General features: G+C 43.8%; 1 protein-coding gene across 2 annotated transcripts in view; it reads left to right on the forward strand.

The window, feature by feature from the left end:
* Positions 1 to 17317, forward strand: part of TRABD2A (TraB domain containing 2A) — an 83911-nt gene extending 66594 nt beyond the window's left edge. Inside the window, exons 4-6 of one of the 2 annotated variants that reach the window (XM_072359986.1) lie at positions 8409 to 8499; positions 14333 to 14587; positions 17081 to 17317. In XM_072359986.1, coding sequence (XP_072216087.1) covers positions 8409 to 8499; positions 14333 to 14587; positions 17081 to 17261 — 527 coding nt within the window. In that variant the 3' untranslated portion in view covers positions 17262 to 17317. The remainder of the gene's footprint in view (positions 1 to 8408; positions 8500 to 14332; positions 14588 to 17080) is intronic. The other variant, XM_072359985.1, reaches the window with a different exon arrangement.
* Positions 17318 to 25553: the final 8236 nt, after the last annotated feature.

Here is a 25553-nt window from a genome sequence, read left to right on the forward strand (position 1 = left end):
AACAGAGAACATGTGATCACATACCAAAGTCCACCAGATGGCTTCCACCAGCTTGCCTAGGTTTTGAGGCAGTCCTTGGGGTTTGGGGCAACTACTCAATTATGTGTCAACCTCAGGAGCCAAGAGCACTGAACAGATGGACATACATGTTGCTTTTTCTTTTGTTTTTTACATTGTAAAAACTCAAAATAATATGGGTGAAAAAAAAAAAAAAAAAAAGCAATGACACATCTTCCCCAGGATGAAGTGGAATTGTGCTGAGTCTCCTCACTGAAGGTGATGTCATTTCCGTGTAGAGCTGTTTGCTGTTATTTTTCTTCTGTCTTGCTTTTTTTCTTGTATGGGAAATTACGCAAGCCAAGGTGTATTTGTGGTCTCTGGAAAAAATGGTTCTCTGAATGGAGAAAAGACTTGTTACCAGTATTTACAAAATAACCAACCGTGCTAATCCCAGGATGTCTCTGTCCAGCTAAGCAGTTGTTTATACCTGAAAAATCAGGGTAAATGTCATGTCATTTGCCCCTTGAAATTCAGTGAAAGTTCAGAAACCAACATGGGAACTTTAGCCTGGCATCAGCAGATTTGTAACTGGAGGTTAGGGTATGCATAGAGAATATTAACATATACACACCTTCTGTAAAGGGCTTGAGATGTGTAATGAAGAAACTCAGAGAAAACACAAGTGAAGCTGAAGCGTGGCAGATCCTGGAAGAGGACAAAAATGGTGGTAGGAGCAGGTAGTTGAAACAGTGATAAAGCAGATTAAATGAGATGTTTCAGATCACCTTGCTTCTCCCTGGGCACAAAGAGCTTGCTTATTGCCCACTTTCTTCTGTCTTTGGAATGCAGCATCATTTAGGCTCTTTGGGTGATCGGAAAGGCTGAGTCGCTGAAGGTGTGCCCACACCTCTGTAATCTGAGAATGCCAGATACAAGCCTGAAGCTTTGAGACTGTTTTCCTTAGTAGCTTCTTTGAGCCTGCAGAATGCTAATGACAGGGTTTATTAGAACAACAACCCCAAAGGGCATAGATAGTTTGTGGAGACAGGATCCACATCCAAAGCTCCAGGGTTCACATAAAGGTCATTTATCCTGACATCTCTGACACAAGGGAAGCTTTGCATTTTTGCATACCTCTGTTTGAACATATGAGAGGACTGTCAAAATCAACCAGGTGAAACAGCTGTGTTGTTCCTGCTCATGTACTGACAGTTCAGTGACCATCACTTCTTCTCTGTGCTGGGATTTACCCATTGCTACCTTTACTGGGTAGCAACAATAGGGGTCTTTCATCTTGTAATGTGTTTTTAAGCATGTGGAATTTCAAGCCCTTAATACCTGTTCTGGGAGAAAGGAATCCCTTGTGTGTGGAACAGGAGCAGGTCCAGTAGCAAAGGTGACTGGGAGTGGTGTAGCTCAGACATAGCACTGGTATTTGCTTCCTTTGCTGTGTAAGGTAATGCTACCTGCTAACAAAATCAGCCACATAACTCTCCTTATCTAATTAAGCTGGGGCTTCCATAGCAGAAAACTAGTTAACTGGTAGTTAATTGTCTTAATCATGGAATCACAGATTAGCATATTGTTACCTTGCACTAAGAAAAATTAGCTTCAGATTCCCTCATGAAATTGTAAATTTTAAGTGTTATTTTTCTTCCAGAGTTCTCATATTGTTCAAGGCCTTCCTTTATCATCAACTGTTTTGTATGTATGTGATTCTGTTACAAACAGATGTGGAAAATAAATCCTACTAATTGCATATATGTGAACTACTTTGGAAGATATATCATGTTTGAAAAGAAAATAAGTTTTTGTTTTTTTTTTTTTTATTTCTTCCTGGATGGATGTAGATTTGAGGTTGCTTTCTTTAAGTTTCTCCATATCTTGTGAAACGTTTTTCCCAGACATAGCTGAATTTCCCTCTCACTGTCCCGCCCACAAGTTTATCCCATTTAGATTGAGAGTAGCGAAACACAATTGATGAAGATGTTATACTAAAAAAAGGATGCAAATTAAATAATGCTTTTTTGAAAGCAACTCTTACCTTCTGGCCTTAGATGAGCAAAACCTCAGGTTCAACGTTTGTGGAACAATATTTCAGCTTACAGAAAGTGACAACGAGGAGTATGTTTGAGAGTATGCATTGTCAGCAAGATGAGGGCATGGGTGAGCTACTTGCATTGGGTTTGACCTACACATCACAGTATCACAGTATCACAGTATCGTGTGAGTTGTAAGGGACCTTAGAGATCATCGAGTCCAGCTCCCAGGATTCGAGCCCTTCTGTGTAGCAGAGCAGCATTTCTACCACTTGCGCCACAGGGGGGATTCAAACCCTGGGCCTCCAGTGTTGCAAGCAGCACCTTATACCACTGCGCCACTGGGGGCACACATATGCATGATACACATATGTATGGTGCAGCATACAAGTGGGGACACTTTAAGCTGATTTACAACACTGTTTGGACCATGGCCACACTTAATTTTCCTCAGTTCCTTTTCCTGACAGCATTACATGCTTCTGATGCTTTGGTTTGTGTTCCTATACCTGAACTTTTAATTACTTGGAAACTAAAGATAGAAGGAAGAAGTGTGTCTTGTTTGTGGGCTTGTACACTGGAGAGACAACTATTCACTTTAAAATTACTCAATATTCTGCAGCCCAGGTTTTCCTTAAAAGATATAAACATGTATATGTGTGAGGCAAAGTGGTGAAATTTCTCCCTGGATTTCTGAGCACCAAGGATGAGTGTTTATCTTTTCTGCTTCTTCTACTATAGCTGGAATTGGATGCATTAAAAAGAATATGGCCAGCCAATCAAGGGAGGTGCACTGTTGTGCCCATTTAGGATATTGCATCCAGTTCTGGACTCCCCAGTTCAAGAAAGATTGGGAGCTTCTAGAGAGATTCCAGCAGAGGGCCTCAAATATGATGAGGGGCCTGGAGCATCTCCCATATGAGGAAAGTCTGAGAGACCTGGGGCTGTTCAGCCTGAAGAAGGCTGAGAATGAATCTTAGCAAAGCTTATAAATAACTAACAGGTGAGTATAAGAGGATGGGCCCAGGCTTTTTGATGATGCTTGGTGACAGGACAGGGGCCAATGGGCATACTCTAGAACACAGGAGGTTCCATCTGAACACTAGTAAAAACCTTGCTGTGAGGGTGGCAGAGCCCTAGAACAGGCTGCACAGAAATGTCGTGTAGTCTCCTTCCCTGAAGATTTTAAAACCTGCCTGGACACTTTCTTGTGTGACCTACTGTAAGGAACCTCCTTCAGCAGGGTGCTGGACTACATGACCTCCAGAGGTCTCTTCCAATCCCTACGATTCTATGATTCAGTGATCTCTTTCAATGTATGTGTCGTTGGTTTGGTCCTGGCAAACATCCTGTGTCAAACACGAGTCTTATGGGAAGTGGCTGAGGAAACCAGGATTGTTCAGCCTGGAGAGGAGGCTCAGGGAAGACTTCACCACTCTCTAGTTCTCCTCCTATCTCTGCTTAGTGGATAACAGCATTCTTTTCCATGGCATAAAGCCACTTACAGTTTTGCATAGGATCTTTTAGAAACTAAGTTTGGTGATAACATGGGTACACAAAGCCAAAGACTCTCTTATTTTGCTGCTGTAGTATGACTGCTTCAGACACAGCATGATAATTACTGTCAGTGAAGCCTCTGCTTGATTGGGGTTTTCCTTTGCCCACTAAGTCCAATGGGAGCTAAGCCAGGTCATTTGGTGATATGTTTAAGAAATTGACTTTGCTTCTCATGGAAAGAGCATGAGCTATCCTTTGGCCATTGCTAGAAGGTTAATATTAATAAAGATGTGGGAAACATTCTTTCATTTCTGCAGATTTTATTTTGTTTCACCCGATTCAGATCTTGTCAGAAAACAACAGACCATGGAGTGGGATAAAGAAAATCTGCCTGTAATGGTTCTTGCCTTGGGACACCATTCTGTTAGCAGGACCCTGCCTATTTGACCAAGGAAGTACTTTCAGCCTACTCAGTTGTGTACTAAGAGCTGTGTTTAGAGGGAACTCATTTTAGCTTTGTAATGTGTCCACTTCTGAAAGAGTAGGGGAAGAATACAGCAATGAGAGGCTCATAGGGAGGGATGAGCAAGCTGCTGTCCTTTGTGACTCACAGTCAAGTGATAATTTTTACTGAAGTTTCTCTTTTTTTTAATTTATGTATAGCATAGTCAGCAGCCTCATATCATGATTTTTCCTCAGGCTGGTAACTTTAATCTAGCCACCTACAGGTGTCTTGTTCTGAGGCATGTTAATCAAACTTATGCCATTTTTGGAAGCAGTCTGGAAAGCAGATAGCAGATGATCCTTCCCACAGGCATTTCTAGGAAGCTTATTCTAAAATATTTTAAGTTGCTCTGAAATAATTGTAAGAGCTGTACATCTAAAATGGTTTTGAACATATTTGTTTCAGTGACCCATGTAGTCTCTGGCACCATCTGAGAACTCCCAGCCTATCAAAGAGATAAAGATTCTGCTTTAGCATGCTACGGTGACTAGAATAATTTCTCCCATTTTGTGGTTGCATTGTTATGATCCTGTGCTGTAGCTGTTTCCATCCTTTCTTGAAGAGCAGCAGTTCAGATCAGGTTTCCTAACAAGCATTTTAGTTTCTTTATATGCATGCCTGGTGATTTATTGTCTCGGGGTACTGGTGTATCTTGAGTTCCTGGCCTGAATGTGGTGCAGTTTGGAATTACTGATTTTCTACTAAGGAAAACACATCAGACACAGAGAATTCTGTGTTCTTAGGGCCTTCCCTTTTGCATGACTTTAAAAGAAGGAATCAGAAATTGGTGTATCATCTTGAACCAAAGCATTTGTTTGAAATTCAGAGAACATATTTTTTCAGTTTTAAAATATATGAAAAGTAAAAGGTCTGGAACAGAAACCGAACTTCTCTTGTGCAGGCTTTCCCTGTTCATTTGGCTAGATTTGAAAACACTGAAGACTTGCAATTGCTGAAATCTGAGTTCAGAAGTCTCTGCTGAAACCAGTAAATTTAGCAGTTATCTAGATGGAAATATCCCTGTGTGCTCTGGTAGTAAAAACTGCAAGTCAGAGATATATATTTCATAGTTACCTTAGACAACAGTATTTGCTTGTGTTTTGCAAGATCACATATTGCCTTGGAGAGAGTTCAGGAATGTTCGGTGCATGTTTGAGTATGTGGACTAGTCTGCTAGCACATGTTGGTCTTACAGCATGGCTGTTTTGGCATATTGCTTGTTGTGATCCCTACAGGCCTTCTCCTTTCAGTGCAGATTAAAGGCGGGGGTCTCACTCTGTAGTAGAGTGCATGGCTGAGCTGATGCACACAACAGCTTCTTCGTTTTGCTTTGAGCCTGAAAACAGAAGAATAGAGATTCATGGCTCCCCACCCCCCTGCCTGACTAAATTGACCTCTCAGAGGCATCTCTTCACCTAGTGGTGTGAGGATAATGCAGGACTGTATACAGAAAGAAAAGAGTAGGCCTTCTGTTGGGACAGGGCCTGGGGCTTTTCTTTAGAGAGTCATTCAAGTGTGTTAGGCTAAAACAGAAATCAGGTGAAAGAGGCCTACTCCTTGTCATATGGCTTTGGGCTAATTCTCCCTTACATTCTAGCTGCTTGATGAGAGGGTCAGTTTCTCTCATGTTCTTCCAGTTGCTTTTGGTGATCAGGTCTCTCACATACCACCAGGCTCTTGTTACATCAGAGCCCAAAAGAGGGGTGAAAGTGCTAGCTGAGATCAGAGGGGTCCTGTACCTGAAACCTTCAACCTTCTGTCATGTTTTGATTTTACACCAAATGCAGGTTGAGCCTGTAAGTCCTCTTGTCCCCAGGCCAGATCAGTCTAATGGAGCATGCATAACCCATCGTTATGATGGAAAAACACTGACTTCTCACAATCCTTTAATGTGCCCAACCTGAGCTGTTCCTGATTGGTCATGTCTTCTGAGCAGTCTTGTATCACATACCTATATATATTTATATGCATGTGCGTTTTACATTATTTGTTCATTTGGTCTGTTGTGTTTTACACAATTTTAGCATACCCTTTTTCTTTATTGTGTAGACATAACTTACTGCACTGCAAAGGCTCCATGTGAAAGCTTGCATGTGAGTGTGATGTAAAATAATTTTTTGAACTGCGTCAGATTTAAAAGATGAAGACTACTTCAGGAGATCACCTGAGCATGTTCATGGATGGAAATTGGATTCATCCATATGCTGTAGCCATTTCTTAAATACCAGTCTAAATTGCTACGGAGGGCAACAGGACCTGAAGATTGAGAGGAGGTAGTGAATTTGATGGTGTGATGTGAGCAGATGTTCTGTTGCTTTCTCTTGAAAGCACCCTACGTGCTTAAACTGGATCAAGGATAGTTATTTATCACTAGAGATTGTCATGTAGATTGCTTTGTTTCTTGTCTCCTTTCTCCAGAAGGACTTGTATTAGGAAAATAAGAATTCAGAGCCTTGGCACTTCCTTTCACCACAGCAGAGGGGGATCAGGTTGTTTAATGCTGCCTGACTGAAATGGGTACCTAGTCTGAGCTTACTTTTTGCACTGCTTCAGTCTTCACAAGTAGAGGAGCACTTTTCAGTGTGCAAGTTACCCCATTCCACTCTCACAAGGGGATTAATCGCGCTTTGGAAGTGCCGGTTTCTCTGAAGCTTGGAGCCATGGGAGTCTGGAGGATGGTGAATGAATCATCTCCCCCTTTTCTGTTGATTGTATCTCTCCTCTGTGTTAAAGGTGAGAGATGACAACTAGACCAGTGCCTTATGAATCTAATGTTGAACTTCCAGTGCCTACTTTTACATGTTTACAAAGCTTAATTACAATGACTAATGTTCCCCACATCAAGTCTCTTCACTGATATGATGAAATTCTTGCATTCCATGTATTTACAGAACACAAGGCTGAAAGTACACAACAGGCACCAGCAGTGTTAAAGTAGGTCCACATCAAAGTCAAGCTTTGCTTTTTCTGAAGACAAAAGTTCAGACTGAGGAGTTTCAGGAAAATGTAGTTTTGGGGTGAGAAAATATGATGCAAATTATGTGCATATTGCACTGCTACATTAAAAAGTTTCATTTGAGCTAGATCTGTTTGATTACTTAGGTTCTTGGAGAAGCTTTGTTTTAATAAATACTTGTGCTCAAATGATGCCATCCAAATATCATGCTTTAAGCTGATACTTCATATGCCTTTTGCTGTTGTGTCATGAGAAACTGAAATTTTGTGCTTCTGTTCATCCAACCCATTTTGCTTTAAAAAATCACAAATTCCTTGGGGTAAGTGTCACCACTGCACTTTGCTTCCTGCCTCTGTGCATGTCCTGTCTGTTGGAATCACTCTGATTGTTTAATTCTTATGTATTTATGGAGAATTTTAGCACTTAGTACTAACTTACTAAGCAGCTAGTACTGCTTAGATCTATAAAAGATCTATCTGTAAAAGCAAGAGAGTTCTTTATTAAGACATTTGCTCAAGCCTAATTTTAATTAATATAGGCTGTTAAATTGACAGATGTTTTCAAAAAGCTAGGTTTATAAGGGCCTGTGCCAGGCCTCTGTTGCTTCTCAGCAGCCTTTCCTGATGAGACACTAGAGTGACCGTGAATGTCAGTCAGCATGCAGAGCATTGAAAGTCTTTCAGAATCCCTATACATTTGTGCAATCGTTTGTTGATTATGGTGCCAAATTACTGGCTTAACAGCCTCCACATCTGGCTGAAAATGGAGTGGAGCCATAAATCACAGAGCACAGCCATCTAAGTCCTTCCCAAACTTTTGTTAACACAACTGAATTGGATTTTTTTTTCCTCCAGTGGCTTATAATGAAGGAACCAAAAGAGTTGACCTGTGTCAATGGCTTTCAGAGCTGTTTTCATTTTCTGTGGTTTTATGGTTCTTAATCAATTAAATATTCTTAATGACATTGACTGACATCTCATTTAGTGCTCCTAATGGTCTGAAGATGCTAGAATGATGAAAATTTTGAGGCCAGATGTGAGGCCAGTTTGTGCCACTGCCAGTGGTATAAACATCTAGTCTCTGGTTGCTGCTCCTGAACAGATCTCTTACAGCTTTATCCCTTACTGTACCAAGAAATCCACAGCAGCATGAGGATGTACTAGTCTGCTCAATGAGGGGCAACTTTTCAATCACACCTGTATTTCAGAAATGCAGAATGTGGTAATTTAAATGAGCCTGGGAAGATTCAACAATCCCTTGTTAGAGGCCCTGTGTGTCTGGGGTGTGAAGTAATAAAATGCTGCATACTTTGAATGTGACACACTTCCTGTGATCAGGAAAGTGTTTGCTGCCCTTCTCTCTCTTCCCCTTTGCTCCGTAAGTTCTGATTTCATTTTTCTCTTAACTACAGGTCACTTCATGGGCAACAACACAGTTATTGATGTTTTGAGGAGAGAAGGGTATGATGTAGAGCACACTCCAGCTGGACAAGCCATCAACAAGTAATGCATGCCTTTATTGTAGCTGAGCTTTTGTTGGGAGGGTGGGTTTGTAAACAATCATGAAGGGGCAGTAGCAGCTGGAACTATACTAAACAGTGTGTTGGGCTCCTTTTGTCCACCCAAGCAACTTATTTTTCCATAAACCAGTTAGGAAACAGGATTTTGTTGGCTTTGGCCTGTATGTTTTTTGGATAAAATAAACATTTTTTATTTTTTAATTCTAAGTTTTTAGCTCTTAAAGTAATTTCCACAGAATATGCATTCTTGGTTCAACAGATCTGGGTGCTGTCTTATACTGCACGGTCTTCTGTGTTCCTTCATTCCTTCTAAGTGTTTTTAACACTTTATTTCTCTTACTCTGCTATTTTTTATTCTTCTATATTACTCTCAGCCTTGAATCTGGCTGCCTAGGGTCCTCTTATTCTTGCCTGTCACCATCATAAGTGATAGCTTTCACATCCCCTGCTCTTTCCTGTGTTTATAAGCCAAGAATACTTGCTGTTCTGGTATGTCCTTTGGGTTATCCACTTAGGATCTCCCCAGTCTATCAGTGGGTGCCTTTATCTATCTCTGTGATCTCAGTTACTATAAAATGCCAAATAATCTCCATTCTCTGCAGAGGATTACCTATGCTTTCTGTACTACCTGCCACCAGTTTAGACTCTGCAATGCTCTTCTCCCCCATCACCAGTCTCCTGCTAAAGAAGTGCCCTTGCATCCTTCAGAATATGTCCTTTCTTCCCTAGAGTCACTGCTTAAAGACCACAGTGGAAAAAAGGTTTGATCTCAATTATGGTACTGTTTCCCTTTCATCCTCTGCACCAGGCATGCTTTCCCTCACTCAGTGCTTGCATCTTTGTTCTTCCTTCCTCACATTTCTGATAAGGGGTTTTTAGGACTTTTTTCTTTTATCTGGATTGTCCAGGGGCAGATGCACAGTCTTGAGCTCTGCCAGGGGCTCCAGTAAGATGTGGTGCAAAATAATACAAATATTCTTCTCCAGCTGTGATTGTTTCAGCTTTCTCTTTGCAGCACTTCTGCTGCCTTTTTCAGACTGGAAAATTTAAATTCTGCCTGGACAGATTTTTTCTATGATTACTGGCATTGTCTACTTGTACTGAAGCATTAGCGAGCCTAAACACATCCCCTTAAGTACATCCAAGCATCCCCTGACCCTGCTGTCACCAGTGAGTAGGTAATCTGACAAAGAGAAGGCCTCTGTGCTTCCACACAAGACTTAATGATCCTGTAATACTGAAGTAATGCTGCAACTCAGTGTATCAGTGTTTATGGTGACAATAAAAAATAAAATAAAATAAAATAAAATAAAATAAAATAAAATAAAATAAAATAAAATAAAATAAAATAAAATAAAATAAAATAAAATAAAATAAAGACATTTTTGTTATCTTTTTTGTTTTTAAGAACATTCTTAGTTTAGTTATTCTTAAAAATGGCTATAGCAGCTTCTTAAAATGTAAGAAGAGCTCAATATATACTTGAGAATAAACAAAATATTCTCATCTTTGCTAGGAGCAGGAGTCTCTGTTTTGCCCCCAAAGTGTATTTATACAACAGATAAGGGGCTCTGGGACTGGCAAAAGAAGGGGGTGTGAGTAACAGTCAAGACCCAGGAAGGGACAAGCTGCCCGGAGGAACTGTGGGTGTCTCACTCCTGGAGGTGCTTAAGGTGAGGTTGGATGGGGCAGTGGGCAGTCTGAGTTGGTGAGTGACATCCCTGCCCACAGCAATGGGTTGGAACTGATTGGGCTTTAAGGTCCCTTCCAAGCCAAACCATTCCACAATTATATGAATTTATGAATCTGCTGCTCTGTAAAGAGGTAGTATAAGGGGCAGATGACTCTGGGAAGGAAGGCTAGATCTTCACGTTTCAGGGAGGTGGGTATCAGTGTTTCTCAGGGAAACTAAGCACCTGGTCAGAGTTCACTGTCCAGCAGCCCCTTCTGTGCCTTCATAAGGACTCAGTTTGTCACTAATTGCATCTCAGACACTTTACGGGGGGGTACTGAACAGGACTTTTCTGTAGCCTTGACTTTAAAGCTGACCAAGTGAGCAGCTTGAAGAAAATGACACTTCAGTATTTTCTTTGAAAAAAAGTGTGCTAACATATCTGAATGACATGGTAGTAGAGAGTTTCAAGAAATAAAAGTGAGATGTGTAGGAGAAGAACATTTGAGGTAGGGGAGAAACCCGAGGCAAGAGAATGTAAGAATCTATAGGGAATGATGAGAGCATTTCTGCATCTGTATGCCTGTTCCAGCAGTAGCTCAAAGGGTCTCTGAAAGAATCACCTGTAGGCAGTTCTGCAGAAAAGATTACATACATGAGTATCTGTTGTTCACGGTGCTCTGAGGCCGCAGGAGTCTACATATACAGCTGGCCATGCAGTTTGGAGATTGTCCTGGCTGTGTCTATAGCAATATTCCAGCATCTCCTGGCCACATATTCAGTTGAGGAAGATGTAGGCAATAAGGTAGTCTTATCTACAGAGGACGGATAGTGGTGCCTACTCAGAGATTTTTGTTGATAAAAAGACAGACACAGTGAAGAAAAATCAAAGTAAAAGGAACCATAATTAGAGGACCTTTAAAGAGATAAATCATGTCCCTAGAGACAGCAGGATGTGTCAATCAGTAAAGGGAAGATGAAGGTTTGGGGATATGAGGATGTTGTGGAGGAAAGCTGAAGTATTGTGACACCTTAGAAGTGATAAAGAATCACTATGGCAATCACAAGATTCTGAGAGGAATGAATAGACCACAAATCTTTCTGCACCAGTTTTTGTCTCATAAAGCTCACCACATGTGATTTTCCTCACAGGAAATAAAATCATACTCTCTTCATTTTCCATCTACTTCCTTCCTGATTTTGCAGTCCACAATCTCACCCTCTTTCAGGATGGATCTTCTTTACCGTCTATCACGGAGATGTGTTCACATTGATGAGCTAACTTGAAAACATCAGCCATGCCAAAATATGTATATCGGATCTCTTGCTCTCCATGGCTTTGCAGGACAGAAAAGAAACATTCCATAATAACACGAAGACTTCATGGACTGAAGTCATGTTTGTGCACAATGATCTGTACTCTTTCATTACCCTTCTGAGTTCCAGTCCAATCCAGTCTCCAACTTAGTCCTGTTTAAAAAAAAAATAAATAAAATAAAAATAAAAATAAAAATACTTGTGCATCTCTTATCTTTATAGTCTATAGATCAGTTAAATATTTATATTGCACTCTGTGTGTTCATGGAGTGGATTGAGTATGTAAGTTTGTGCAGAAACTTGTGAACATGAAAAGAGATGGAATCTCTATTCCAAACAAGGAGGAGAACTGTGGGCGAGGAAAGCCAAGGTTGGACAGGAGACTGCATGCAGGCTGCATATCTTGTAATATGGGTGGGGAGGTGCTGCTTGCTTGAAGTATTATGAAACAGAGCTCAGAGTTGAGCTGTTTGTTTCTTTGAAACATCCCCTTAACACCAAACTAGTTAGAATAGCCCTGACAACCCTTTCTGGGGTCTTGACTGAGTTATCTTTTGGTCTCATAGAACCATAGAATCGCTTGAGTTGGAAGGAATCTTTTAAGGCCATCTAGTCCATTTCCCCTGCAGTGTAAAAGGACATTTGCGGCTGGATCAGGTGCTCATAGCCCCATCCAGCCTGACCTTGAATTTCTATGGCCTTCATGGTGAATCTGTGCCAGTGCCTCACCACCATTATTGTAAAAAACTTATTTCTTATATCCAACTTAAATCTCCCCTATTTCAGTTTGAAGCAATCTCCCATTGTCCTTTCACAATAGACCCTACTGAAGAGTCTGTTCTCTTTCTTCTAATAGACTCCCTTTAGATATACTAGGCAGCCACTCTCAGGTCTCCACAAAGCCTTCTCTTCTCCAAGCTGAACAGCCCCTGCTCTCCCAGACTGTCCTCATAGGAGAGATGTTCCATTCCTTGGAACATTTTTGTAGCCCTCCTCTGGACACACTCCAACAGATCCATGTCCCTTCTGTGCTGAGGATTCCACATCTGGATGCAGTACTCCAAGTGAGGCCTCATCATCACAGAGCAGGGGGGCAGGATCACCTCCCTTGCTCTGCTGGCCATGCTTCTTTTTATTCAGCCCATGATACAGCTGGCTTTCTGAGTTGTGAGGGCATGTTGCTGGCTCATGTCCAGCTTGCTTCCACCAGTACCCTCAGGTCCTTCTCAGCAGTGCTGTGCCCTTGTGCTCCATCCTTACATCCTACAGCATGTACCAGTAGTGGGGTTGCCATGCCCCTAGGTACAGAAGTTGCACTAGGATTTGTTGGTTGAACCTCATGAGGTTTTGCTGGTTTCACTGTTCGAACCTGTCTGGGTCTCTCTGGATTGCATCTAGTCCTTCATGTGTGTCGACTACATACCACAGCTTGGTGTCATCTGCAGACATGCTGAGGGTACACTTGATGCCACTGTTGATGTAATTGATGAAGATGTTGAAGAATGCTGGTCCCAGTACTGACCCCTGAGGGACAGCACTTGTCACTAATCTCCATCCAGACACTGAGCCACTGACCATGACTCTCTGGGTATGATCTTATAACCAAGTCCTCGTCCATCAAACAGTGCGCCTGTCAAACCCATATCTTTCTGATTTGGAGAGAAGGATATTATGGGAACCATGTCAAAGGCCTTAAAGTTATCAGGGACCATGCCAAAAACTTATCAGATTTGGTAACCCTTATAGTCTGACTGCAGCATGTTTGAACAGATAATGCTGCCAGCCTAAACCAGACATTCATCTGGGACCTATGCAACTAGAAAGCTAAAGACCTGACTTCTGCTTCCTCTCTGTTAGCTATAAATGCATGCAAAGCTTATGTCTGCATTGGGGTAGCACTGTAATTACTCAGCCTCTTACCATCCCTCCACACATATGGACTTTCATACTTGTCTTAATCCTTAGAATTCACCAGTTCACGTTCATTGATAAACTTATCTGAATGGCAGTACAACAATATCTCCTTTTGCAGATCATCATGGAGACAATACATGCTTACGCTAGAAGTAAGTACAACAGTAGTGAGTTTAGTCGTGGTCTCATAGGTCTCAGAAATGTCCCCAGCCAATGTTTTATAAATACTTAGTATTTACTACTTTGTACCACCTGGCTTAATGAAAGAGAAAATGCTATGACAGTGGCCTCGATGCTGCCATCACTAGACTACTCTCCTTGCAGTTGCTCGCAGACTAAGTGGTCCAAAAGACTGCTTAATGGTATACTGAGCCATTTCCTTCTAAGATAATCATTTTCAAGATGCATTTCTGCAAGCAAGACCATAGTCTGTGGACTAGCTTGTGGCTTGCCTTCTCTACCGGTGAAAGTTGTTGATTGAGGGCTGTCTCTTGGTATACCTTAGTTGTCCCATTCCTGCCCTTTATCGCCATCAGGACAGGAACTGCTGGAAGGAACCAACTGGGCTGTGTTCTACTGTAATTCAGATTAGAAGAGTATGGTTTGACCTCATCTGACTTTCAGAGTGATTCCTCTTTGGTCTCTTTGTAGATATACCAAGTTATTCCCAACTGTTCTTATACCCTGGGCTGGACTGCATCTTTTTTACCTCTTTTCCAAAGTTTATTTTTCATTAAAGACAAATATTTTGATCAGAATACTTACTTCTGGAAGAGGAAATACAAGGCAGAAAAATGGCTGTACTTTTATATCTGGGAGAAACATTTGTTTTGTGTGTGCCCTGATGATACCTGTACCAAGAATCTACCTCAGAGCCTTTTCAAACATTATCCATGTTCCCTCCTTCTTCCAGCGGAAAACTCCCCAAAACTTTGTTAGCCTTTGCATCGTCCTCACCAGCACATCACCCCTATGTAGTGTCCCAGGAGCTCCCAGTGCCGTTGCATGCTCTGAATGAGGAGGAGGAAGAGCTCTTGCCTCACCTGCTGCTCCCTGATGGCATCGATGTGCTGGAGAAGGTAGAGAGAAAGTACAAAAAGAAGAAGAAGCAGCAGAAGAAGCAAAGACTGCGACAGTTTAATGACCTATGGATTCGCTTTGAAGAAAGGTAGATAATGGCTGGGAAGGGAGGTAGGCTTGTCATGCAGATTGGATTTTAGCTTGGACTGATGTAATTAAGTACGTCAAGCTTCTGCAGAAGCTAGGTGTATTCTGAGGGTGTAGAATCTGACCCACCTCACCATGATTCCTGCTGAGACATTTACTCGAGGCTGCTTGTGCTTGTAGTGATGAAATTGCTTCTTCCTGCAGGGTTAGGTTTGTGGAATATCAGGCATAACCTGTGGAAGCCTTGCCTAAAACATTTTACATTTGAGCTCAGGGAATCATGAGCACATGGTACTTCTCTTAATCACAGATGACTGGGTCCACTGGTAGATGTACAGCCTAAAGTCTTGGATCTTTACGCAAGAGCATCTGTGTATGTGGAAACTCTCATGTCTAGCATATGTGCTCCTTGCATGTGGGCAATATTTATACAGTATTTCCAGTCTCTGTATTCTTCCAATGGTAAAGAACATGCAAGCCCTGAGGCATGACAGGAGATCTGGAAATGGGGATTTCAACCCAAGGCATGATTGAGTTAAGACAAAGAATGGAGCATGCTGTGGGGAGAATGTTTTCGTCTTCTTGGCAGTTTTCACCCAGAAGAGCTTTCTCACCTACAGGAATTATAGCAGCCTGCAAAAAAACCTACTTTTCCCTTAAAAGTTATACTTGTGAAGTTCAGGATCGTCAGTGGGTGCCCTGAAGTAGCCATCAGTGTCTTCAGGTGACAGAATATTGGAGAATGTGTTATTGTGACTGAATTTGAGATGTTTTAGGGGAGCATACTGAACTGCAAGTACCACAAGACATTAGTGACGTAGAAGCAGAGATAATTATGACAGCTTAGGAGACTACGACATAAATAAGGGAGCAGAGAACGCCTCCTTTCCTTTTTGTTTGTAATCTTTTCTATCTTCTACCAATTCGGTCATCCTTTGAACTGAAAGCCTGCTCAGGCGCTTGGCTCTTACTGCATCTGGCTGCCCGTGCGACCATGTGCCGAGCGGACAGCCCCACCTGGTGGCATTGCGGACACCCGGCTCCTGCTTGCACAAAATCCCTGGGTGCCTTGTAACGGGAATGCTCCCATGTCCCTGATGCATGAACCTGCGCCATTCATAACTTCACGCCTGGAAATGTGAAAGATGCAGCTTCAGTGATCTAATGCAATTGTGCGGTGGATTTGGCTGAATTGCTTTTGTTCATATGTATGTATCAGATAGCAGCTGTATTTCTTTGCCGTGCCACCTGCTGGCTTCTCTGCTCAGACCTCCTATGGGGATCTTTGCATACAGAAGGGTAATATTTTTTAAAAAGGATGCTAGTTGCCTTTGATTTCCCAAAGCATTCCTGCTTTATGCAGTTAGCCAAAATAAGGCAAGAACAGAGGTCAGCAGTTAGAGACTAGATGCAGGAAATAAGACCCTGCAGTTGTGTTCGGCAGATAGATTTGCTTTTGACTTTGTCAGAGTTTGTCTTACACAGCACTGTGATGCCCCGGAGTGCACTTCAGCCTTGCAGTTGTGGCATCACCCATGGCTTTAATCCATCGTCCAAAGAGAAGAACGGTTTGTGTAGACATTCCTGTGTCTTTTCTGAGCCTCAGCCTGTGCTGCAACACTGCAGGAGCTCACTCAGCTCTGGGCAGTTCATGTCAGCAGCCTGCAGGGTGAAAGTCCACACCTGCACCATGTGCTGCTATAATGGGAGCACAGTACTCTGTAGGCTCTCACCCAGCTCATGTTCATCACTAGCCTAGGATCCTCAGTACTACCAGCGATACTTTGAGACACTATGATCTTCCCCTGCATGTTTCTGTTTTTAGGAAGTGTTTCTGGCGGGGTCTCTTTCTCTTCCTCAGGGATGTCATTTAAACCCTTTGTAATTCCTGACCTGTGGAAGGGGACAAGCAGCATAGGAGTGAGTGTAGTCCAGACTAAGGTGTACATAGAGAAGTATGGTAGGAGAAAATGAAGTGCCACATTCCTGCAGAGCTGAGCTGAGCAATTCTGCTGCAGGGACGCTCCTCTGAAGCACAGGTGATTTTGTTCTTATTTTCTGCCTAGCTGTAAGGCAAGCTGGAGGGTGTCAGGAAAGCTGTCACTTTGCCCACCTGCCTGCCTGTGCAGGAGCAGAGATCAGGCTGCCTGGGTAAGTCTGAGAGCTACTAGCATTTCAGGGCAGTCCTCACCCTCCTCAGCTTAATTCTCGTTCTCCCATAAGACTGATTCATGGTTAGTTGGGCTAAGGCTTCTGTACACATCAGTTTATGTGAGAGCTGCCCATGCCCTTGAAGAAAGGGAGAGGCAGGTCTCTGCCATTATGAGGCACAATACCTTGGTGAGCATGGAGCCAGTATGAGAGACCATGGTCAGCATCTTGGGTGCCCAGAAGATGAGTAGTGGGGCACAGAGGCCAGCAGTGTCCTGCTGGGTGGGCTTCAGCCAATTCTGGGCTAAATTTGGACTGATGTTCTTCTCCGCTTGCCTTGCAGTGCCACCAACCCTCCTCCCCGTATCCGTATCATCAATGGCTACATCACGGTGGAACCCCAGCCCTGGGGCCATGGACGGTTCAGTCCTGCTCGCACAGACACCAGTGGCTCTCACCAGCTCTACCTCTCCCTCCTGCTCTCACTACTGACTTTGGCTGTGCATATGATTAGGCTGCACTGAGATGTAGGGGGAGCTGAGCAGCAGGGCTCTCCCCTGAAAAAGCAAAAAAGAGACTTAAATTAAAAAAAATAAGAATAAAAAATGGAAGACTGTGAGCAGGACACCTATTCTGTGGGGTGTTCTCAAACTGTCTCCTTTTCCTGAACCTGGATCATTAACACTGTTAACTGCTTTGACCTGCCCAAAACAGGAGAAGATATTTTAATGAAAGTGTTATTTATCCTTCTCTTGCAGAAGAGTGACTTCATGTTATCCCATAATGCTTTGGGGAAATGTATAATGTCGCTATAACATAGCTGTTGTTTAGCTGTATGAGCCCAAGTTACACTTTTTGCACCTTCAGTGCCTTGTGTGGGGATATACGCGCCACTAGCTTGTTCATTATTACAAAGTATTTTGGTCATATGAACACAGATGGGAGAAAGAGGTTGGTATTTTATGTCTCTTCTGGTAATGCTTTTAATTCATTTTAATTCCTGCTTATTAGGGCTCTGGATTATACATAAAGGCTGACAATGACACCTTCTACCATAGAATAAAAGAGTAAAGACTTGCAAACATAATGTTTTCTGCTGTCTGTTTAGCACCGTTCTAAGATGGATACAACATAACCTCCAGTGTGCAGACAAGTCTCTTTAACGCTAATGTGTGTTTAAGGAAAAAATGGTTGCTGGGTTTTTTTGGAATGGTCCTTCCCAGTCAGGCTGCAGCTTTGTCTCCTTCCCCATCTGGATCAGGATCCAGTCCCCAGCTTGAAATGGGTGAACTACAGATTTCAAAGATGATGTTTGTGCTAATAGTCCTTGGATCCTGGTCAATAGCAGGTACCGCATAAACTGCTTTACAGTCTCCTTGTTTCACAAAACTGCAGCTGTCAGTAAACCAGGAACTTCTACATCTTCTAGGGGTTTATCCTTTAGGTCTGACTGACTGTCTGAAATGTGCAGCTTCCGTTGTTTCAAAGTAGTCAGGAGATACTGGTTCTCCAGGTGTTCCGCTAAGGAAAGATACTGGGTTGACAATATTAGTTACAATTATTTCTACAACATTCTGCTCTATCAGGATGGGCCTGGTATTTCACTCACACAGACTGCACAAGACCGGTCTTTACACAGTTCAAGGTACAACATTTCTCAGAAAATATCAAAGTTGTTGGTTCAACACTTAGTTCAAATATACAGTAACAAGCGCTAATAAGAGATGTTAATAATGGCCAAATACACAACAATTCCTGCTAATACAGCTAGGAAAACCCAAGTTAGCGTTGACAGAGTATCCACTATACTTTGTCACCAACCAACCAACCAACCCCTTAAGGGGGAGCAAAATAGCTCTCCTCGTGCACGTATGGTAATCCCGGTGGGACTCGAACCCACAGCTGAAACTGCCTTAGTGGGACCCAAACCCACAACTAGAACAGCTCAGACCGCTTCAGTGGGACTTAAACCCACAATTGAAACGGCTCAGAGACCGCTTCAGTGGGACTCGAACCCACGATCTACACGGCCTCTGATCGTGATTACACAACCAACAACCCGGGCCCTTTGCCAAAGGGGAGAGCTTGACAGCTCACAACTCCCGCGTAGGACGTCTCCTCACGACTTATGGATTCCCCTGTACCCATTAAACATACCTTATCCGCCGATAGAGGGTCCTTGTCTGCTCCCGCAGTGATCGGATGAGGGAAGGGAGTCCTTCCGAGAAATCTCGGGGCGCGCCAAAGGTGTCCCCTCTCTCAGCCGGTCCTGCAGCCGAACAGAGAGGGTCCCATCTGGGGTGCCAAAATGACTTGCGGAATCAAACTCTATAATCCAGAGATTGGTTATAAAGCAGGTATGTTTATTCCAGCGTTGCGCAGCGCCGGGTGCAAGGGGGATAGCTCCTCCAAACTTGCACACCAACTTGTAAAACAGTGATACAGATATAGGTACACCTCATGCATAGTCAATGATTTCCCGTAATTCTGATACATATTCTTTATCATGCAGACCCCCTCTTGTTATCGCCCATCTAGTCAGGGAGATGCAACTCCTCTTTTGGTATTTACAACACCTAATCCCCTCCTCGCCAGATGTCTCAGGGAGTTCTCACTCCTTATCTGCATTTTTCCTGTATCCTTCCTGCTCTCCCAGACCCACTGTCTCCATTCCTTGTTATTCTAATTAACTAAATCATTTTCTGTAAACTACCTTTGACTATCCCCCTTCTAGCCCCCCTTTATTCTGAATTCCAGCAGAGCATCTGTTTTCTGCTTCCCTGTTCAACAGCAGATCCCTGCTCCTGTGAGACACCACAGGATATGATTTCTTCTGACTTCTTGTCCTACTTCACTACTTTTCATTGACTGTAAAAAGCACCCTTCTTCCTCATCTCTCTGCTGCATACTTCTGCTTTCCTCCAGGAGGAAATATGTTTCTAAGTGTGCTAACAGATTTTTCATCTCAAGATCTCAATTCCTGGTCCACTTCCAGGAGGACTGTATGTAAACAAAGCCTCAGTTTGGTGAAGAAAACAAAGAAAGCAGAGGCTGAATATTGCTGTTTGCAACAGCACTGTAGGGAAAGAAGTTTTTATGCCCTGGGGTAGAAGACAGCACCAATTCATTGTATATTCCTTATGGAAAGATGTCAGCATCTCAGAGACATTCTGTTTTTTGTAGGATGACATAGCAACCAGGTTGGTCTCCCTCTCTAACTGGTTGTCTGCTGGTGTAAACTCTCATAGACTTGGTGTGTCTGGCCTTGTTTTCCTTGGGCTCAATGTGATCTGAACAGATCTGATCAAAGTGGGGACAGCTTAGTTACAGCAAGCCTGACAAACTGAGCAAATGCTTGTGTATTTATGAGTGCATCTGAGGCAGAAATGAAAAGCAGTACATCAGAGTGTTCTGCTGTCTGCTAGCCTGTGCTTCAGCATTGCTTGTCCTCCTTCTGTCCCCTCTCAGATGTGGCACAGGCTTGGTGGGCTCTGCAGACATTGGAAGAAGGGACTGGAGAGCTTCTGTGCCCTTTTTCCATTACTAGATAAAGGCTGCTCTTCATAAAATAGTCACAATCTGGCATTTTTCTTTGTTTACTACTCCGCGGTTACTCTTGAGTTTCACCTCGGAGCTGAGTGGAACAGCCACCATTGTTTTTCTTAGACTGGCATGGGAGATGGATAACTATAGGACACTCATGAAGAATAATGTCTGGAACTTATACTATGGATGACTCAGCTTTGGTGATGTTGCTCATTTGTGGATTGTTTCCAAGTGCCTAACTGTCAGGAAAACAGAGATGAATTGTGACAGATTGCTTGCTTACAAAAGCTGCATCCTAATGTTGCCCGTAGTTAAAGAACACAAAACAACCTGAGTCATTTTATGTGGTGCTTTATTGAGGGCCTGGGAGCCTGAGGACTAGTGTCCAAAGTCAGAGCCCCGAACTATAAAAAAAATCACAAGGTTTATATACATTTTCTTCAGGATTACTTCGTCCACGTCTGTTATGTTTCCTTGGTTACAATCAGGTAAGACTACCCCACAAAGACCTGAGGAAATGTGCTGTACATTCTTTTCGTCCTTCGATCTGTGACATTACATGATGTTCCTCTTAGAGGCCCCCTTTCTGTTTACTATTCGCTTAACTGCTCTACCATCACACCATAAATCTAAACCTAATTTTTAACATACATTGTGCTTTGTTCCTAAGCAAGATTTATTACATAGATCTGTGTCCAGGTTCATAAGAAACACAACTTGCATTCCTAGATACGTGAAAACACAGACTAGGCCTAACTACGAGCCTTAGCATGACTACTGCTACTATTATTTAAAGCATACTGTAACACTAAGAGTCTTTCAACCCAATTTCATTCAAGGAATTTTTGAGAGTTATGTGAGCTTGGCTTGATACTTGTGGACTAGCCTAGTGGTTTGTATCCTTCATGTCTTCATCCATACCAATCATTGCTGATGGGCTGTTGAACGATAAAATCTTGAAACCATGACTGGCATGGAAACAGAGCCTTATTCTCTTTGCATATGCTGCTCAGCTGTTTTGAGTGGTCTCTGTGGAGTGCGAGGTGTTGCTCCAGCGTGTCTCTAGTGCCAAAACAACAAACGTTTGCTTGGAGCTGGAGCAGCATAAAGTTTCTAGGGCTTGCTAAAGTACCACCCTCCTCAGGGCTGTGGAGCTTTTGAAAAGCCAGCATTCCATATGCTCTCAGAAGGCTTCATGTCCCTCCAACTGTCCCGCTCATTAACTGATGCTCTAAAAGTAATGCCTCCTATTTTATCATATTGGTCCACAATGTCAGAAGTGAATATTGGTGGTATGGGAGTAGAGGTTGAACTTTCCTGCCAGCATCCCATTCCATTTTGTTGTCACATGACACACGGCAGCAGAGGGGCAGTATGACAGAATGAGGTCTCACATGGGAGTGTGGATGAAGCAAAGATGTGTCACTGGACTCCTCCATGCAGAAAAAAATGATACCTGTGACATTGATCAGTGTTTGATGCAGACCACACAGTGGGTGTGAGCACAGTGAGGTGATGCATTTCAGCAGCGGTGACGCATTTCAGCAGCGGTGACATCAACAGTGGGCCACCTCTGCTTGTGAGGTGTTTATGTGCACAGCATGCAGGCTCCTATTCATCACTGGTGAAAAAGCACAGCTAATTGTGGCAACTGTATTGAAAAAATAGTGTTCTATAGCTGAGAATGCACCCTGTCAAACACTGTTATTATGTTCTTTCTAGCTGTTCTAGTTTCCATGGAAATAAATAGGAGGCATTACTTTCAGAACGACCTGTGTAGCTTTAGTTGCCTTGCAATCTCTCCCAAGTTTGGTCAGTGTTATGGTGAATAGCAGACATGATTCAGAAAGGACTGTGAATCTGCAGTAGCATCCTTCTTTAATGGAGGAGAACTAAGTGCCTCCCTGTTTTCTAAGCAGCATAACAAAGTGTACATTGCTATGTCTGAACATCATTTTCCATTCTTCTTCCTTTGTACTTACTAATTAGCCAGTGCACTCTGCTCTTCCCCACCTTACTGAAGCTGTTTTCATAAAACATCTCTTCAGTGCTGTGTGTGAACTAATCTCATTTGAGGTGATTAGGTCTGTTGAATGCAGGTTTCTCATGGCCAAGATTTCTCATCTGGGAGGCTGGTATGTGAAAAGTTATTAGCAGAACTTAAAAACTCACTCTGTTCAAAATATTATTAATAAGAGAATTCCATCTGGATGAAGCTGCAACCTTGGTAAATACAGAACTTCTCTTTGTTTTGGCAGTTGCTGTGCTCCTATAAAGATCACTGATGTTCAGCAGTGTGATGAGATTTCCTGTGAATATTTGTTGCTTGACTAAGCTTCACTAATGGACTCCTCTGCCATGACTGTCATTCATTTAGTGAGCACTGTCTATACACCTTTCTATTCAGGCTAGACTGTAATGGATGTGCTGCTGCACACAGACACATACCATGATACTGTGATGGTACATCACGTACATGTGTAACACAGTGATTGAAAAACATCCCAGGAGATGTATTTTATTTTATATATTTTACATGGGTTATGATGTAGGCACCCCACTGCTGTGTGGATCTGGAGATCTATCATGGCTGGAATGACATTGGAAGACTAGATCAAAGCCTCAGACACTGCTGTGAAATGATAACAATGAGCAGATGTAATATCTGCACATGGATATTGGATAATATGCTGGGTCCAGTCTTGTCCAGCACCTTCATCAATGGCCTTGATGAGGGGATAGTGGCCACCCTCATCAAGTTTGCTGATCATACAAAGTTGGGAGGCTTGGCTGACACAGCAGAGGGTTTTTCTGCCATTCAGTGAGTCTTGGACAGGCTGGAAAGCTGGAGAGTAAGAAACTGGATGAGGTTTAACAAAAGCAAGTGTAGAGTCTTGCACCTAAGGAGGAATAACTGCATGCACCAGCACAGGCTGGGGGAGAATTTGCTGAAGAGCAGCTCTGCAGAGAGGGACCTGGGTGTCTTGGTGGATGACAAGTAGGCCGTGAGCCATCAGTTGCCCTCATGGCCAAAAACGCCAGTAGCATTCTGGGGTGCATTAAAAAGAGCATAGCCAGCAAGTCAAGGGAGGTGATCCTCCCCCTCTACTATGCCCTGGTAAGGCCTCATCTGGAATACTGTGTCTAGTTCTGGGCTCCCCAGTACAAAAAAGACAGGGATCTCTTGGAAAAAGCCCAGTGGAGGGCCACACAGATGGGGAAGGGCCCAGAGCACCTCCCTGTGAAGAAAGGCTATGTGAACTGGATAAGGCTACATGTACTGGAAAAGGCTAGGTGAACTACCTGTGTGACGTGGTGTAGAGAACCTGCTTTGGCAGGGGGGTTGGACTCGATGGTCTCTGGAGGTCCATTCCAACCCCTACAATTCTGTGATCCTGTGGAACCTGCCTACCTGAAGCCTTGCAAAGGAAAGCAGATTTTTTTCTTTTCATTCTATGTTTACAGCTGCTGTATGTGAACATATCCCCACTTGCTGTAGAGTAGGACTTTGCTACTTCAATACCATTCCTGCATTGTTCATTGCGTTACCACATTACAGTAGGAGTGGAGTGAAACCTTTTGGGTTGTAAACGGAGGACAGCATAAAGACACGAGTGTGCTTGATTGTTGGAGATGACCCACCTTGTGCCCTGCTTAGAAGTAAAGCACTGTAAAGTAGGCTTCTCAGTCTTCGGAAGCCTCTCTCTCTCTCTCTCTCTCTCTCTCTTATTTAACTTGATTTATTAGCGTCAGTTTTGATTAGATTGTAATAAGTAAAATATGTTTTCCTCCTTAGATCGTTGCCACTTTTCTGTTTGCTTCCCTGAGCCCAGCATCCTTCTGCCTACCCCATCCCTTTTTCTCCTATCCCTTTTCCTTTCCCATTTCTCAGGGCTCAGGGGGCTCACGGGCCTACTGCCCCCTTGTCACGGACCTAGATAACACCGTGACGGCTCGGTTGGTGGAGTTGAACCACCTTGTTCCCTGCGTAGAATTAAAGCAGTGCCTCCCCTCTCCACATTTCCCTGTGCAGTGTGTTGTGGGAGGTGCCAAGAGAACGGTAGCGGCAGCATGGGAGGCCTCCAGGCCCAGCAGAGGTCAGACCTGCCCTGTGTGCGGCGTTGACAGATGCACTGGTGGCAACATGGACAATTTTTATGTAATTTTATTGGGGAATCAACTCTTGGAAAGGGTGAATAGGAGCAGGACAAGGGGAAACGGTTTTAGGTTGAGGGAGGGAAGATTTAAGATGGATGTCAGGGGGAAGTTCTGTACTATGAGAGTGGTGAGGTGCTGGAACAGGCTGCCCAGAGAGACTGTGGATGCCTTGCCCCGGAGGTGTTCAAGGCCAGGTTGGATGGGGCCCTGGGCAGCCTGGTCTAATAAATGTGGAGGCTGATGGCCCTGCCTGTGGCCAGGGGAAGGGGATGGGGGGAGTTGAAGATTAGTGATGGTTGAGGCCCCTTCCAACCTGGGCCGTTCTTCGACTCTGTGGTCTGGCGCAGTCCGAGCCCCTGAGGGCTGCTTGTGACCCAGCTGCAGGCCTGGCCGTGTTCTGGCCAGCTGCTGGGGTGGTGTCCTAGCGCCGCCTGCGGGTTGGCCTCTTGGCAGGAGATGCAGAGGCCTCAGAGCTGTGGGCCCTCCTCTTCGGAGCTCGTCGAGGCGCCCTGCATGAGCGCTCCCTGCCTGTTCTGGCACTGGAGGGACCTGGCACTGCCTCCCCCGGCTCCTCCTGGGCTGCTTCTTGGACCACGTGCACCGGAGTCGGGTTGGACGGTGGCTGGCTGGGACCCTCAGGAAGGGCAGAGGTTGAGGGGACAGGAAGCTCCTCCTCCACGTTGGCTTCCCTGGTGCTGCTGGAGGGCTGCAGTCTGTGGTCCACAGTTCCTGTTGAGGGTGTAGCTGCACCATGGACAGCTGTGGGTCTGCCCTCCTGCCCTGTGGCAGCATGGGAGGCCTCCAGGCCCAGCAGACGTCGTACCTCCCCACTGCACAACCGCACAGCTTGGACAACGAGCTGTCTCACAAAGCTGGTGGCCTGGCTTCGCAGGGAGCAGAGCAGCCACACAGTCAGCGCTCTTTCATCCAGGCCAAATAAGGACAGGCCAAAGATGGCAAGCTGGAACGCTGAAAAGGCTGCCCTGTTGTCAGCCCCAAAGTGCTGTCTCAGCTCCTGGTGCAGCCAAGGCATTAGGGGCCGGAGCACATCTGGGTGCTGGCGGAAAATCATCGCCCAGGTTGGCATTGCCTCTCTTTGGTTTTGGGGTGCT

The sequence above is a fragment of the Excalfactoria chinensis genome, chromosome Z (assembly GCF_039878825.1).
Source record: "Excalfactoria chinensis isolate bCotChi1 chromosome Z, bCotChi1.hap2, whole genome shotgun sequence".
Classification (NCBI taxonomy): Eukaryota; Metazoa; Chordata; class Aves; order Galliformes; family Phasianidae; genus Excalfactoria; species Excalfactoria chinensis.